The sequence below is a fragment of the Psammomys obesus genome, unplaced genomic scaffold, assembly GCF_907164565.1.
Source record: "Psammomys obesus unplaced genomic scaffold, mPsaObe1.curated_primary_1811, whole genome shotgun sequence".
NCBI classification, from domain to species: domain Eukaryota; kingdom Metazoa; phylum Chordata; class Mammalia; order Rodentia; family Muridae; genus Psammomys; species Psammomys obesus.
The window spans coordinates 6,405,212-6,421,014 of record NW_026596149.1 but is presented as its reverse complement, the minus strand read 5'-3'; the positions used below and the strand labels follow the sequence as shown (position 1 = coordinate 6,421,014).

General features: G+C 40.6%; 1 protein-coding gene and 1 pseudogene across 7 annotated transcripts in view; one reads left to right on the top strand and one right to left on the bottom strand.

Moving 5' to 3' along the window:
* Cacnb2 (calcium voltage-gated channel auxiliary subunit beta 2) overlaps positions 1 to 15,803 on the top strand; it is a 376,658-nt gene that overhangs the window by 336,940 nt on the left and 23,915 nt on the right. For all 7 annotated transcript variants that reach the window (XM_055593775.1, XM_055593773.1, XM_055593778.1 and 4 more), the window contains 3 exons: positions 11,631 to 11,753; positions 12,409 to 12,545; positions 15,568 to 15,644. In XM_055593775.1, coding sequence (XP_055449750.1) covers positions 11,631 to 11,753; positions 12,409 to 12,545; positions 15,568 to 15,644 — 337 coding nt within the window. The remainder of the gene's footprint in view (positions 1 to 11,630; positions 11,754 to 12,408; positions 12,546 to 15,567; positions 15,645 to 15,803) is intronic.
* Positions 597 to 1,044, bottom strand: LOC129666596 (60S ribosomal protein L27a-like; annotated as a pseudogene).

Here is a 15,803-nt window from a genome sequence, read left to right as displayed (position 1 = left end):
ACTTCTTAAAAGAAGTTAAGAGTCTCTTAACTTTTAATCATTTTATATAATGCGAATTAGGTTATATTTCTTTAAATTTACTAAACATGAGCAAGTTGGAAGTAGTTCATATTTAAGAGAAACATATATATATATATATATAAACAAAAACTATAAATTTCATCATATGCTATTTTGTGTTGCTTCCTAATAAAAATGCATACTTTACTATTTAATATAAGGCATCTTTCTACAAATAAATAAAGAAGTCTATATAAGAACATCTACATAATTGTATGAATCATGATTGGAAATTTTTTTTCAATGAGGGTGTTTTCAATGATGCATTTTGGGCTGAAAGTAATAACATTCACCAGTTCTTTTAAGATCAAGACCCACACAACATACACAGGGACCTATGAATTTGCAGTTGTGTGAAGTTGGGCTCTATCTATTTCCAGACTGTGACTATCAAGGGCCTCCACCTCACATCTTCCTAGGATCTGTTAGGCAGGTTCCCAGCACACGGACAAGGATGTATAGAAATGTTATTGAAAAAATAAACTGCTCAGACCTCATGGAAAATGTTAGCATTTAGTTAACCTCCCTGAGTGGCTTCAAGCCACCAGGACACAGGCACCTCCAACACTCCTAATTCTCTTTTCATCCCTTGCGCTGAAGAATTTGGCCTTCAGGATGACAGGGTGCTTAGGGAGCTTGCTCTTCCCCAGAACTTTGTAGCACCTGGGGCACACAACATCAACATTGGGAGCAACTCCAGTCTTGTGCTTTTGGAGCATTGACCCATGTCTACTCACTGACCAGTGTCCACAGTTAATCCAGCTTGACAGTGGGGCAGAAGCTCTGGTTCCTCTTTAAGTGGTAATGCCTCACACCAACTTTCCCAAAGTCACCTGGATGATATTGGTTGAAGTTGATCCTGTGGTGCTGTACACCTCTGGCATTCCTGCAGCCTCCTGGGTGCTTGCAGCACTTAACGATGTGGCCATGATCATGGCTTCTGAGGCCCTGGAGTTTTTGGGTATTCCTCAGTCTGGATGGCATGATGGTGGCAGAAAGGAAAGAGAGCATGATTGGAAATTTTTAATATTCAGGGAATTTCCTTTGGCCTTAGAATAGTATTGTGCAACTGGAATGCTTTAGTAAAATTGAAACAAACATCATGCTGTATTCATTGAAATTATTAGTTTCAGTATAAACTCATTAAGTCATCTACTGTGAAGAAAGGAGGAGCAAGTATCATAGGTCTATGATGGTCTGTTCATTCTACTTCACGAACAACGGTGTTGATAGCATAACTAACTTCTACTTGTGATAACTGCTGACAGTGAAGCCTGGCGGCTGCAGGAAGCTGGAAGGACATGAGAGTGGCTCCTGCTGTAAGCCTTAAGCTCATCTCTGACAGGTTTCCACAGAAGCTTATGTAGAGCTAGGAGGGCATCCATTAGAGATTAAAAAAAAATCCCTTGGATAAGCCACAGAGCTATCCAAGATCACCTGCTTGGCCTGGCAAATTAGCTTTCTGTGTACATGTGTCAATGGCTGACTCTAGACAGAGTCAGACTAAGGTGAGGCACAGAAGGCTGGAGTCAGCAGAAGCTTTCAAAGCGGACAGTTAGAGCAGTGTTAGGACATGTTTCTGAATCCTTTTGGGTCTCTAGGCCAAGTAGGGCTAATGGTAGTGAAGGACCAGAGAAAGTAGTGACACCAGGTAGTTTGGATCTTCAGCATGTCCAGGTGACTGCATTGCTCACCTTACAATGAGGAGTCTTTGTATCCACGGGAAGTCTACGATGAAAGCCATAAACTGACGGCACCCACGTAAGTAGTCAGAATTGCAGCCTGCAGATGAAATGCAGAATTCTAAGGGACTCTTTGGAGTGCAGAGAGCCAAGGCACAGAGGGCTGCCATAGCAGCGCTACACAGTCTTGAAAAAAAAAAAATCAACTTGGAACGCAAGGCTAGCATGTTCCTGAAAGAACTTTCAGGCTAATAAAAATCCTTAGTTATCCCTTTAAATACTTTATCCCAAGAAGTTTTCTATGTCTTTCTGTTTGGTTTTCCAGAATGGAAGTAGCTATATCTTTCCTCATGGTCTCCATATGTAGCTTTGGAACTGTTAGACGTTATAAAGCCACAAGCATTTTCATACTCCAGCTCTCATTGCATGAAATTCTGCCTTATATCTTGAGGGGGAAAAAGAGATAAGAAAGAAAGATATACGTAAATAAAGGAAAATTATTATTTACCATTGCTACGGATGTATTAGACCTCAGGTTGATTCAAACACAACAATATGCAAGTGACTTTTCTTTTTTTGGCTTCACAGAGTTTTATTTTCTTTTTTAAGGGGGAATGTTTTTTAATTCTTTATTAATTACACTTTATTCACTTTGTATCCCCCCTGTGGTTCCCTCCCTCCTCCTATTCCAATCCCTCCCTTCCTCCACCCTCTGTATGCATGCCCCTCCCCAAGTCCACTGATAGGGGAGGTCTTCTTTTCCTTCCTTCTGATCTTAGTCAATTAGGTCTCATTAGGAGTGGCTGCATTGTCTTCTTCTGTGGCCTGGTAATGCTGCTTCCCCTCAGGGGGAGGTAACTGAAGAGCAGGCCAATCAGTTCATGTCAGAGACAGTCCCACTTGGTTACTGAACTGCCATGGGCTACATCTGTGCAGGAGTCTTAGGTTATCTCCATGCATGGTCCTTGGTTGGAGTACCAGTCTCAGGAAAGACCCCTGTGCTCAGATTTTTTGGATCTGTTGCTCTCCTTGTGGAGTTCCTGTCCTCTCCAGATCTTACTGTTCCCAATACTTTCATAAGATTCCAAGCACTCTGCCCAAAGGTTGCCCATAAGTCTCAGCATCTGCATTGATAGTCTGCAGGGCTCTGTGTCAGGCTCCTGACTTGTTCCCTCTTTTCTCCTTCTTCTTATGTCCATCCTCTTTTCCTTTCTGGATAGGAATTGAGCATTTTAGCAAGAGTCCTCCCTCTTGATTAGTTTCTTTAGGTGTACAGATTTTAGTAGGTTTATCCTATATTATATGTCTATATGAGTGAGTATATACCATGTGCATCTTTCTGCTTCTGGGATAGCTCAGGATGATCTTTTCCAGATCCCACCATTTACCTGCAAATTTCATGATTTCCTTGTTTTTTATTGCTGAGTAATATTCCATTGTGTAGATATAACACAATTTGTGTATCCATTCCTTCACTGAAGGGCAGCTGGGCTGTTTCCAGCTTCTGGCTATTACAAAATAAAGCTGCTACAAACATGGTTGAGCAAATGTCCTTATTGTGTACTTGAGACTCTTTTGGGTATATGCCTAGGAGTGGTACAGCTGGATCTTGAGGAAGCGCTATTCCTAGTTGTCTGAGAAAGCACCAGATTGTTTTCCAGAGTGGTTGTACAAGTTTACATTCCCACCAGCAGTGGAGGAGGGTTCCCCTTTCTCCACAACCTCTCCAGCATGTGTTGTCTCTTGAGTTTTTGATCTTAGCCATTCTAATTGGTTTAAGGTGAAATCTTAGGGTCGTTTTGATTTGCATTTTCCTGATGGCTAATAAGGCTGAGCATTTCTTTAAGTATTTCTCTGCCATTCGATATTCCTCTATTGCGAACTCTCTGTTTAGCTCTGTACTCCATTTTTTAATTGGATTACTTGACTTTTTGCTTTATATATACTGAATATTAGTCCTCTGTCAGATATAGGGTTGGTGAAGATCCTTGTCCAATCTGTAGGCTGTCGTTTTGTTCTGACAATAGTGTCCTTTGCTTTACAGAAGTTTTTCAGTTTCATGAGGTCCCATTTATTGATTGCTGCTCTTAGAGCCTGTGCTGTTGGTGTTCTCTTCAGGAAGTTGTCTCCTGTACCAATGAGTTCAAGGCTGTTCCCCACTTTTTCTTCTAAGTGGTTTAGTGTGTGTGGTTTTATGTTGAGGTCTTTGATCCACTTGGACTTTAGTTTTGTGCATGGTGATAAGTATGGATCTATTTGCATTTTTCTACATGTAGACATCCAGTTAGACCAGCACCATTTGTTGAAGATGCTATCTTTTTTCCATTGAATGGTTTTGAAATCTTTGTCAAAAATCACGTGTCCATAAGTATGTGGGTTTATGTCAGGGTCTTCTATTTGATTCCATTGATCCACCAGTCTGTTTCTATGCCAATACCATGAAGTTTTTAATATTGTTGCTCTATAGTACAGCTTGAGATCAGGGATGGAGATACCTCCTGAAGATCTTTTACTGTAGAGAATTGTTTTGGCAATTCTGGGTTTCTTTTCGTTCCATATGAAGGTAAGAATTTTTCTTTCAAGATCTGTAAAGAATTGTGTTGGTAATTTGATGGGAATTTCATTAAATCTGTAGATTGCTTTTGGTAAGATGGTCATTTTTACTATATTAATCCTCTCAAGCCATGAGCATGGGAGATCTTTCAATCTTCTGATATCTTCTTCTATTTCTTTCTTCAGAGACTTGAAATTTTTTTCATACAAGTCTTTGACTTGCTTGGTTAGGTTCACACCAAGGTACTTTATGTCCTTTGTGGCTATTGTGAAGGGTGTTGTTTCGTTAATTTCTCTCTCAGCCCTTTTGTCTTTAGTATACAGGAGGGCTACTGATTTTTTTGAGTTAATTTTGTATCTGGCTACTTTGCTGAAGGTGTTAATCAGCTGTAGGAGTTCCCTGGTAGAACTTTTGGTGTCACTCAGGTATACTATCATATCATCTGCAAATAGTGATAATTTGACTTCTTCCTTTCCAATCTGTATCCCCTTGATCTCCTTCAACTGTTTTATTGCTCTAGCAAGGACTTCCAGCACTATGTTGAAGAGATATGGAGAGAATGGGCAGCCTCGTCTTGTCCCTGATTTCAGTGGGATTGCTTTAAGTTTCTCTCCGTTCAGGTTGATGTTGGCTATAGGCTTGCTGTATATTGCCTTTACTATGTTCAGGTATGTGCCATGTATCCCTTATCTCTCCAAGACTTTAAACATGAATGGATTTTGGATTTTGTCAAATGCCTTTTCAGCATCTAAGGAGATTATCATGTGGTCTTTTTCTTTCAGTTTGTTAATATGGTGGATCACATTGATGGATTTCTGTATATATTGAACCACCCCTGCATACCTGGGATGAAGCCTACTTGGTCGTAGTGGATGATATCTTTGATGTGTTCATGGATTTGGTTTGCAAGTATTTTTGTTGAGTATTTCTGCAACAATGTTCATGAGGGAAATTGTCCTGAAATTCTTTTTCTTTGTTGGGTCTTTGTGAAGTTTAGGTACCAAGGTGACTGTGACTTCATAGAATGAGTTTGGTAGTGTTCCTTCTGTTTCTATTTTGTGGAATAGTTTGAAGAGTATTGGTGTTAGCTCTTCTTTGAAGGTCTGGTAGAATTCTGCGCTGAAACCATCTGGTCCTGGGCTTTTTTTGCATGGTAGACTTTTGATGACAGCTTCTATTTCCTTAGCAGATATAGGACTATTTAATTGGTTTACCTGGTCTTGATTCAGCTTTGGCATGTAGAATCAGTCAAGAAAATTGTCCATTTCATTTAGATTTTCAAATTTTGTGGCATATAGACTTTGGAAGTAAGATCTAATTATTGTTTGGATTTCTTCAGTGTCTGTGGTTATGTCCCCCTTTTTGTTTCTGATTTTGTTGATTTAGATAGTTTCTCTCTGCCTTTTAGTTAGTTTGGCTAAGGGTTTGTCTATCTTGTTGATTTTCTCAAAGAACCAGCTCTTGGTTTCATTGATTCTTTGAATTGTTTGTTTCTAATTTATTGATTTCAGTCCTGAGTTTATTTCCAGTTGTCTAATCCTCTTTGATGTGTCTGCTTCTTTTTTTTTTTTTCCCTAGGGCTTTTAAGTGAGCCATTAAGTTGCTTGCATGAGATGTTTCGAATTTCTTCTTGAAGGTACTTAGTGTTATGAACTTTCCTCTTACCACTGCTTTCATTGTGTCCCATAAGTTTGGGTATGTTGTGTCTTCATTTTCATTGAATTCTAGGAAGACTTTAATTTCTTTCTTTATTTCTTCTCTGACCCAGCTGTCTTTTAGTAGTAAGTTGTTCAGTTTCCATGTGTGTGTAGGCCTTTTGCTGCTTTTGTCATTGAGGTCCAGCTTTAGTTCATGGTGATCGGATAGGATACAAGGGATTATTTCAATCTTCTTGTATTTGTTGAGTCTTGCTTTGTGACCAACTATATATAATCTATTTTGGAGACGGTTCCATGAGGTGCTGAGAAGAAGGTAAATTATTTTGTGTTTGGGTGAAAGGTTCAACAGATGTCCATGAGGTCCATTTGATTCATGAACTCTGTCAGAGTTATTGTTTCTTTGTTTAATTTCTGTTTTGCTGACTGGTCCTTTGTTGAGAGTGGGGTGTTGAAGTCTCCCACTATTAATGTGTGGAGGTCTATGTGTGGTTTAAGTTTTATTAAAGTTTCTTTTACAAATGTGGGTGCCCTTGCATTTCGGGCATAGATGTTCAGGATTGTGATATCTTCCTGGTGGATTTTTCCCTTGATGAGTATGAAGTGTCCTTCTCTATCTCTTTTGATTAATTTTGGTTGAAAATCTATTTTATTAGAGATTAGAATGGCTACTCCTGCTTGCTTCTTGGGTCCATTTGCTTGGAAAAACATCTTCCAGCCCTTTACTCTCAGGTAAGGTCTATCTTTGTGATTTAGGTGTGTTTCTTGTATGCAACAGATTGTTGGTTCTTGTTTATGCATCCATTCTTTTAGTCTGTGTCTTTTTATTGGAGAATTGAGTCCATTGATGTTGAGGGAGATTAATGACCAGTGGCTGTTAGATCCTATGATATTGATGTTGGCTATGATAGTGTGTTTGTGTGTTTGGGTACTTTTTGTTGTACTATAGTGAGGTTATTTATTTCCTGTGTTTTCTTGAAAGTAGTTAGTTTTCTTGGGTTGTATATTTCCTTCTAGTATCTTCTGTAATGCTGGATTTGTATGTAAGTATTGTTGAAATTTGTTTTTGTCATTGAATATCTTGTTTTCTCCACCTATAAGGACTGAGAGTTTTGCTGGGTACAGTAGCCTAGGCTGACATCTGTGTTCTCTTAGGTTCTGCATGATATTCGTTCAGGCTCTTCTGGCTTTCATAGTTTCTGTTGAGAAGTCAGGTGTGATTCTGATGGGTTTGCCATTATATGTTACTTGGCCTTTTTCCCTTGCAGCTTTTAGAATTTTTTCTTTGTTCTGTATACTTACTGTTTTGATTATTATGTGGTGGGAGGATTTTTCTTTTCTGGTCTAATTTATTAGGTGTTCTGTAGGCCTCTTGTATTCTTATAGGCCTCCCCTTTAAGTTGGGGAAATTTTCTTCAATGATTTTGTTGAAAATATTTTCTGGGCCTTGGAGAAGGGAATCTTCTTTTTCCTCTATTCCTATTATTCTTAGGTTTTGTCTTTTTATTTTGTCTTGGATTTCTTGGATGGTTTGTGTCAGGAATTTTTTAGATTTATTATTTTCTTTGACGAATACATCGATTTCTTCCATTGTATCTTTCACACCTGAGATTCTTTCTTCCATTTCTTGTAGTCTGTTGGTTATGCTTACCTCTGTAGTTCCTGTTTTCTTTCCTAGGTTCTCCCTCTCCATGATTTCCTCCATTTGTGTTTTCTTTAATTTTTCCAATTCTATCTTCAGACCTTGAACCCTTTTGTTGATTTCCTTCATCTGTCTGACTGTATTTTCCTTCAATTCCTTCAGCTGTTTGTTTGAACATTCCTCTGTTTCTTTTATTTCTTTCAGTGTTTAATTATTTCCTCTCTGAATGCCACAAACTGTTTGGCTGCATCTTCCTTTATTTCTTTACAGATGACCATAATCTGTTTTATTATATCTTCCCCTAATTCTTTACACATTTTATTTGCTTCCTTCATTAATCTCTTTATAAGCATAGATGTAAGGTCATCTTCTTGAATTTCACTTATGTTAGGGTGTCCAGGGCTACTTGCTCCTGAATAACTGGGTTCTGGGGATGCCATATTGCTTTTTCTTTTGTTGGTTGTGCTTTTTCGCTGGCTTCTACCCATCTCTCTGTCTCAGGTGTTGTCTGTTAATTTCTGGTGCCTGCTGGGTCCTGGGATGAGGAGAATCCACTTGGCAGGGTTCTGAAGTTCTCCTCTGCTTTTTGGATATGGTCAAATGAATGGTGGTGCTTCTCAGGAATTGTCACAGTTCACTTCAGGTATATGAACCTGTGTGGTAACTGTGGTGTTCAGGAAGGCTCTCCTCTCATCAGGAATGGTCCTGGTGATGGCTGCCCTGCTGCTGGGTTTCTTGCTCTGAATTTAGTGAGCAGCAGCTGTTGCTCTTAAGGTGTAATTGTTGGGTGCAGCCCTTTGAAGAACCAGGGATTCCCACAGTTTTGTCAGTTTAGCTAGGGATAACTGGATGATCCTTGGAGCAGTATCTGAGGGCTACTGTAATGGCTCTCTGGCTTTTGTAGGTATGAGGATGCAGCTGTGTGCCCCAGTGCCCTAGCAGTACTCAGTAATGGTGGGTGAGCACAACACTCCTGCCTGCATTAGAAAGCTAGAGCCTAGAGTCTGCGTGAATCCAGAAAGTCTTTTGGAGCTGGGTGTCCTGAGCGTTAGACCTGATGATCCCCCCCCCGCTGGGGGTTTCCTCCTGCCAGAGACACCCAGTCTTTGCTTTGGGGACAGACGTTCTGTCTGTAATGGCGAGTAGAACCCATAGGCACAGGCTTATGTGGCTCTGCCTTTCTGCCTTTCTGGAGATTGGGAGCCTGGGCGTCTGCTGAAACTGGGTAATTTTTCCTGAGACCTTTTAGGGGTGGAGGTATCGGCTAGGTGCTCTGAGATCAGACCAGCCATTCCCCTCCCTGTGGGTTTGTACCCAACAGAGAAACTCTGGTGCCCTGGGGCCCACAGTTCTATCTGAGGCGGTGAATCAGGTGCACAGGCAGGGCTCTGTGCTGGCGCCTGGGTCCCCGGCTCTGGCCCTGGCTCTGGGATGGCTCCTGGGCGCCCATGGAACACGAGTCTTTTCCAGGGGATGTCTGGGTGACCTAAAGTCGGTCCCAATCGTTTCCTGCACAGTGGGGTTATCTCTGAACTGGAAATCTCAGTCTCTGATGTTGTGGTGCCCACAGTTCAGTCTGGGACAGTGATCAGAGCACACTGGTATGCGGCTCTGGACTGGTGACCAAGTGCCTGGCGGAACCGGGATCTCTTCCGAGGTTTAGCCGGGTGAGTTAAAGCTGATTGAATCCCCCACCGTAGGGTATCCTCTCACCTGGGAAACACAAACACTTGTGTTTTAGGGCCATGAGTTCTGATTGCTGGTCACTGTGCCAATCCTGCTGTGCTGCTGGTCAGAATGAGAGTCCTCCCGGGGCTGCCATTTTGCTAAATCCGCAAGTGACTTTTCTGATGAATCTTTCCCATGTCAACCTGCTCAGCTACTATGAAAAGAAAGGATAGACTTGTGGCTTTTTTTTTTTCTTTTGGGGTGTACAATTTTTTTTAACTCTGTGTAAAATATAATTTTTAGATCTCCAACTAACTAGCCTGAAACTACCATGAATGTATCACTTTAAATGTACTTGGCTTTGCTTTGCTTTTAAACACGTGAGCTTTGTAGGGAAGGGTTTGAACACCCACTCCACTGCTTACAACCTGAGACTTTTGTTGTGGTGTGTTTTGTTTCTATGAAGTGGGCCTTGCTCTTTAGCCCAGGTTGACTTTGAGCATGCTCTCATTCTGCCTAAGCTTTCCAAGTGTTGGGATTAACCATGTGAGCCACCAGGCTAGGCTTCTGGGAAAGCTTTGGAAGCCTATTTCCTCATCTGGGATGGACAACTGCCAACGACTTAGTGACAAGCAACAAGCTGTGCACAGTACCCATCACACACTGCTTGTCAGGTGCAGACTTTCCCAAATTCTTGCTTTTATGATTTTACTCTAAGTCATGCCACATGCAGGTAAAGAACCAGCTAGAAGAAAAGAACGGCAGTTTTCAACATCTGTAACTGGTTTTCTCTCTCGTCCCCTTAAGTGTTGCAAGTAGACTGAAGACACTGTGGTAACGAAGAAACAGCTTTTATGTTCTTAACTTACTTTTACTTCGTTGCCTGGAGAGTGGGACGCTACTGTCTTGTGACATGGTGCTTATTGATTCAATAATCTGCTTAGGTTTGCACCACGAGGTAGTCTGTAGTGAGCTTGTAATTCTATGTGCCCTAAAGGGGGCAACAGAGCACAGGCAAGTTACTAGTAGACCCTAAATGACGTAGCATGTGCCCACATGGCAGAGGGTCATAAGAAGCAAAACTGGGCTGAATGGTGGAATGCTACCTCAGGTGCCTGGTGCCCCCCAGAGGGAAATCAAGTTGGAAAGGGATGCAGGAGCACCACCTGGAGTCATGAGCGAGGCCTGAGAATACGGTCCTCAGAGCAGTAACAGTTGAGTGACACTGGGATGACCATATTGACTCCCATTCAGCCTGGTTTTCTAGTAATGACTCTGACTCTAAACATGGATGTAAATATAATTCTACACCAGCCAGCCCTCCCTACAGAAGCCTTAACAAGCAGGCCTGTGGGCTTGCCCCATGTCTGTGCAGTCTGTTTTCTCTGTCACCTTATCTTCGGCTCTGATGTAGCTTTTCTGATAAGGCTGGGAGGGCCATGGGTCTGAGGAAAAGGCAGCTGGAACTCAGTCTCAGAGTTCATCTTGATTTTCAGTCTAGAAGGCTGACCTACCTTTACTGCCCTCAAGGTCTCTCTTGGGTCCTACTGTGTCCCAGATTTTTGCATTAGTCTTTTACCACACTCTTCACAGCTCTGCCTTCCATGAGCTTGCTATAAGGCCAGGGTGTCATAGCTTCTGTTTGATCTTGCACCCAGGAGAGAGGAAACAAGAAAGGGAATATAGCCACTGGTTCTGAATATGCATGCCACAAAAATCAGCCTCCTTAATGTATCCATGCTCTGAATATGCATGCGTTGCCAATAAAAAAACAGATACTTATCTGTGAATATTTAGAAGCACCAAAATGTGAAGGATGACTAAATTAATGTGGCTGAGTGAACTCAAGGACAAAGAAATGGTAGGATAAAAAGGTCAGTGCTTTTGCAATTCCCCACAGCCATGAATAATAGTTGCTAAGGCTAACGTGTATATTCGCTAGTTATTTTTCCACCCCAAATATTGTACTGTTGGGAAATACATCATTATTGATTAATTGAAGTGGATGTTCAGGGTAGGGAGGATGTTTCTATATTTTCTCCCCCAACTGAAACCAAAGAATTAGGCATTGTGTATGTGTCCTGCTTTCTGTTTGTTGCGTGCTGTAATGTTGTAAATCCATTTATCTTTACTTTTATTCCTTCAGTGCCTTTGAAGAGAATAGCTTTTTTTTTTTTTTTTCTAGTTTGGAAATGGGCGGATGTAGTTGACAGCTATCACACTCATTAAAAATACTAACAAGGTACTTTGTTATGAAGAACCAATGGGGAGAAGCCGTGATTCTAACATCTTTTGACGGTATCTTTGTCCTTGAGGGGAAAGGCCACTGTTACTTCTTTTCTTATGGTTTTTCCTCCCATCTCTTTTAGACAAAACCTGTGGCATTTGCAGTTCGGACCAATGTCAGGTACAGTGCAGCCCAGGAGGATGACGTTCCAGTGCCAGGCATGGCCATCTCATTCGAGGCAAAAGACTTTCTGCATGTTAAGGAAGTAAGGAAGATTCATTTCCTTCAGTGTGATATTTCACCTTCAGCTCTCACTTGCTTCTTATTACTGCGAAATAGCCTTAGGTCTAGCTGCAGTTGTATCAGCTAAAGCAGTGGCTCGTGACCTTTTCTGATATAATTTTTTTTTTTTTTTAATGTAGAAGGGAATCAGAAGCTCATGGCAGGAATGCCAGGGCCCCTTTGGGCTCTGTGCCCCAGAAATTAGGAACTATTTTGCTAAGTGATCCATTTTTGTATGTGCCCTACATTTTATTTCTTAAAGATTAACCTGACTGACTATGTGTGATTAATCCAACTATATAAGGAAAAGAGCTCTGTGAGAATTCCTAGCTCCTAATTGTCTCTTGCTAATCTTTGAATCTGGACAGTTTATCACAGAATTCAGCTTCCTCATGAAGGCAGCACTGGGAAAGGAAACACAGGGAAATGCAGAGCCTTTAGTGGATGCTGGCCGATCACAGCAAGCTCCTGTCACTTTTATGAGCTGAAACCATAAACCCAAGGGTTCATGAATTTTGGTATTAGATACTTCTAGCTGACATGGTTCTCTCCAGTGAAAACAGTTGACATAGAAGAATTCAATTCAGATCTCCAGACTTATGTGCACTAATTCTAATATTTTTTTATTTTGTGTGTAGAAATTTAATAATGACTGGTGGATAGGACGCTTGGTTAAAGAAGGCTGTGAAATCGGATTTATTCCAAGCCCAGTCAAACTAGAAAACATGAGGCTACAGCATGAGCAGAGAGCCAAGCAAGGGAAATTCTACTCCAGGTATGAAAAAAATACCAGCTGTTTATATAAAACTGCAGACAATGCTGTTGTTTCTGTCCTTACTTTGCCAAATGTTGTGATCCCTAGTGTGTATTAAGCAGAAGCTGATGCAGTTCATTGATAGCATCATAGTTTCCTTTAAAAACACTCCATCCCAGCTTCTGATTTCTACCCCATCTGAGAGAGAATCAAATTAATTATGATCATTAATAAAAATCGCTAAGGCCACAAAGCATTAAATGTTGCCTTGAGCATGGAGGACACTCTGAATCCCTAATCATGTGCTGGACACACTCAGGCACGTACCAGCCCTGGTGACTAATCCCAGTGTCTGCCTGTAGCTGCCCAACGAGGCTGGGAGACACTTTAGAGATATCAGTTCCAGGTCTCACTGGCAAATAGCAGCTCCTGTGGTTGCTTAGTTTCATTTTCACCTGAGCGATCCAATTTTCAGTTCTACCAACTAAGTATTAAGCACATAAAAAGACACCATGTATAACGTTAAATCACCTTTATGAATAAGAGTTAGCTGAAGTTCTATAGTAGGCTGGCCCTGTTACTCTGCTAGACCTTTGTAGAAGGCTTACACTTGTCTTTCCTTCACCAAGACATTCATTAGGAGGGCTTCTCACCCACGTGGTGAATTTCAATCTAAACCTATATAGCCAAGGCCAAGAACATGGCATGGTTCTTCTCACATGGCTAGGCTTGGGGAGCTCAGGGAGACTTCGTCTTCCTGTGGATAGCTGCGGTTCTGTTTCCTGTGTTATGTCTTGCTTGTTTGTATGCTGTAAACTCTGTTGTTAGTGCTAAAATGTTAACATTAGCAGTGTTTTTCACCTACTGAATAAAATAGAATACACTCAGCCTCACTGAAACCAGCACTTGATCACTGTCACACTCCTATTTCTTGCAATTTATTCTACAGAGCTGGGTTACGTTCTCTTAGAACTGTATATTCTTTCTCTAACTTTTTAAAATTGCATCTCTCTACCAAGCTTTTGTCTAGGTATGTTTAAGTACATCAACTCACTTCCACGATCGTCTGTATTTGCCTTTCAAGATTTTGTATATTTTGTGAGGACATAATCAGAGTCAGGGTTTTTTTTTTTGTATATATAATACAACACACACACATATACACATACAACACATATTTCAGAAGGCTGAATTTTGTTTAAATATGCACACATATTTTTATTAGTATCATATATACACATTCACACACACACACACACACACACACACACACACACACACACACACACATATATGAAGGTTTCAAAGACTGACAAAAATCAGGGGCTAGAGGGATGACTACAGTTTAGAATAATATAATGGCTTCTCTTCCAGAGAACCCAGCTTTAGTTCCCACCATTCATATGGCGTCTAACAACTGTCTGTAACACCAGTTCCAGGGGATCAGATGCCCTCTTCTGGCCTCCATGGACATTGCACACAGGTGCTACATTTGCATAGACGTAGGAAAAACACTCACACATAATAATAAAAAATGTTTTAAAAGACTAGCAAACATCCAAAGCAGTAATATCGGAGCACAGTTCAAGAACTTGGCAAGTGGTTGGAACATTTGCCTCTTCATGTTTCAGGTTTTAGCAGCATCTGTCACAATTTTACACAGCACAGTATATTGCCTATTCAATTTTATAAATAAAAAGAGCAAACCTGTGCTTGAACTAAAGCTAGACTTGGGATTTTTATGGACAATACAAACAAAAGGTAAAAGCCACAGGAAAGAAGTGTGTGCTCTTGCCAATAAGCGTCTTTGTGTAATTGCCAAAGGTGGTTCTGTAAGTTCTACATTTTATGAGCTGTACACACTCCCTCAGGTCCTTACTGGTTATGCAGAAGTACTTAAGCTCTCACAGAGACAGAAAGCCCACCTGCTGGTTGTTTAGGGAAGTACTTAACATTTGCTTTGTGTATTAAAATGCTAGAAGAGTAGAAAAAAAAAAAAAACAAACAACCAACCAGCAAGGGCAGATCTTTTCCCTACTTATCAGCATTAGGTCACACAGACATGGTACATAATTCTTTCTACTAGAACCTGGCTCATCCATGATGAGAAGTACTGGCCACTTCAGTCATCTTGTCTGAATCCCTGGCATCCTTATTCTTTTACCATGTTTCTGGGATCTTTGTGTGTTAAGGGGTGACACACATTCCCATGTACTGGTGAGCTATTGCATTCTACTATAAGCTCCAAAGTTTCTAAGACACGTATGCATATTCTCCTTCACACTGGAGTCTGGTAACTGTCAATTTTTTCTAATTTTTTTTTACTTTTAAAATTAGCATACAAGATACGAGATGACATTTTCTTACAAAGCATGTTTTAGTAGATTCTCCTTTGCCCTGTTCAGAAGTGTTGAATAACCTTCACAACTCAACCAAGTTGAATCCTCCTTTTTAGTCTTGTTTTGAAAATGTTCACTATTGTCTTCTGGTTAATGCATATTGCAATCTGTGTTTATTTTTTTGTGTCTTAAATATTGGTGAATTGGGGCATTGCTATGTTTTTCTTTCACAGGTTGACATGAAAGCTATACTTTTAATCTCAAGATACTAAAAACTAATCAAACTAAGCCAAAGGAACTGGAATCTCGGCAAGAAGGAGACATAAATTCTAGATGTTAGCCTTGAGGTTTCACACCTTGCCTCCCAGTCCTCTAAACTTAAAGGCAAAGAAAGTCTATCCTGTGTAGCCATCTGTGATCTGGGCATGGAAACTGAGGGCCACAGAAATTATCCCAGCTCTTTTCCATTGTCTCAGGGACTTTAAAAAACTAAACTTTGAATTTCAAAACATAGACTATCATAAAACTGTCTCAAATACGACAGGATTCTCCATTGGGTAATGACAGTTTACTTGCTTTTAAGGAATACACTTTTTTTTAAAGTTCAATGAAAACACAATAAATTATAACATTTATCAAGCAGCACAATATTTTAGCATCTGAAACAACTGTTGGGTTTAATCTGAATTTTTGCTTTACTTCAGTAAATCAGGAGGAAATTCATCATCCAGTTTGGGTGACATAGTTCCTAGTTCCAGAAAGTCGACACCACCGTCGTCTGGTAAGTAGCTGGTCAGCACTGACCACTGACTGCATTGCCTCTCATGCTTCCCCAGACTTCTTTAGTTGCGTGAATTTACAAACCTACAAATGTCAAAATGCATCTGAAATTTTAAAAGGACCCCGTGCCGTGAAATCAGGGACAGTGTGGCCAGTGTCT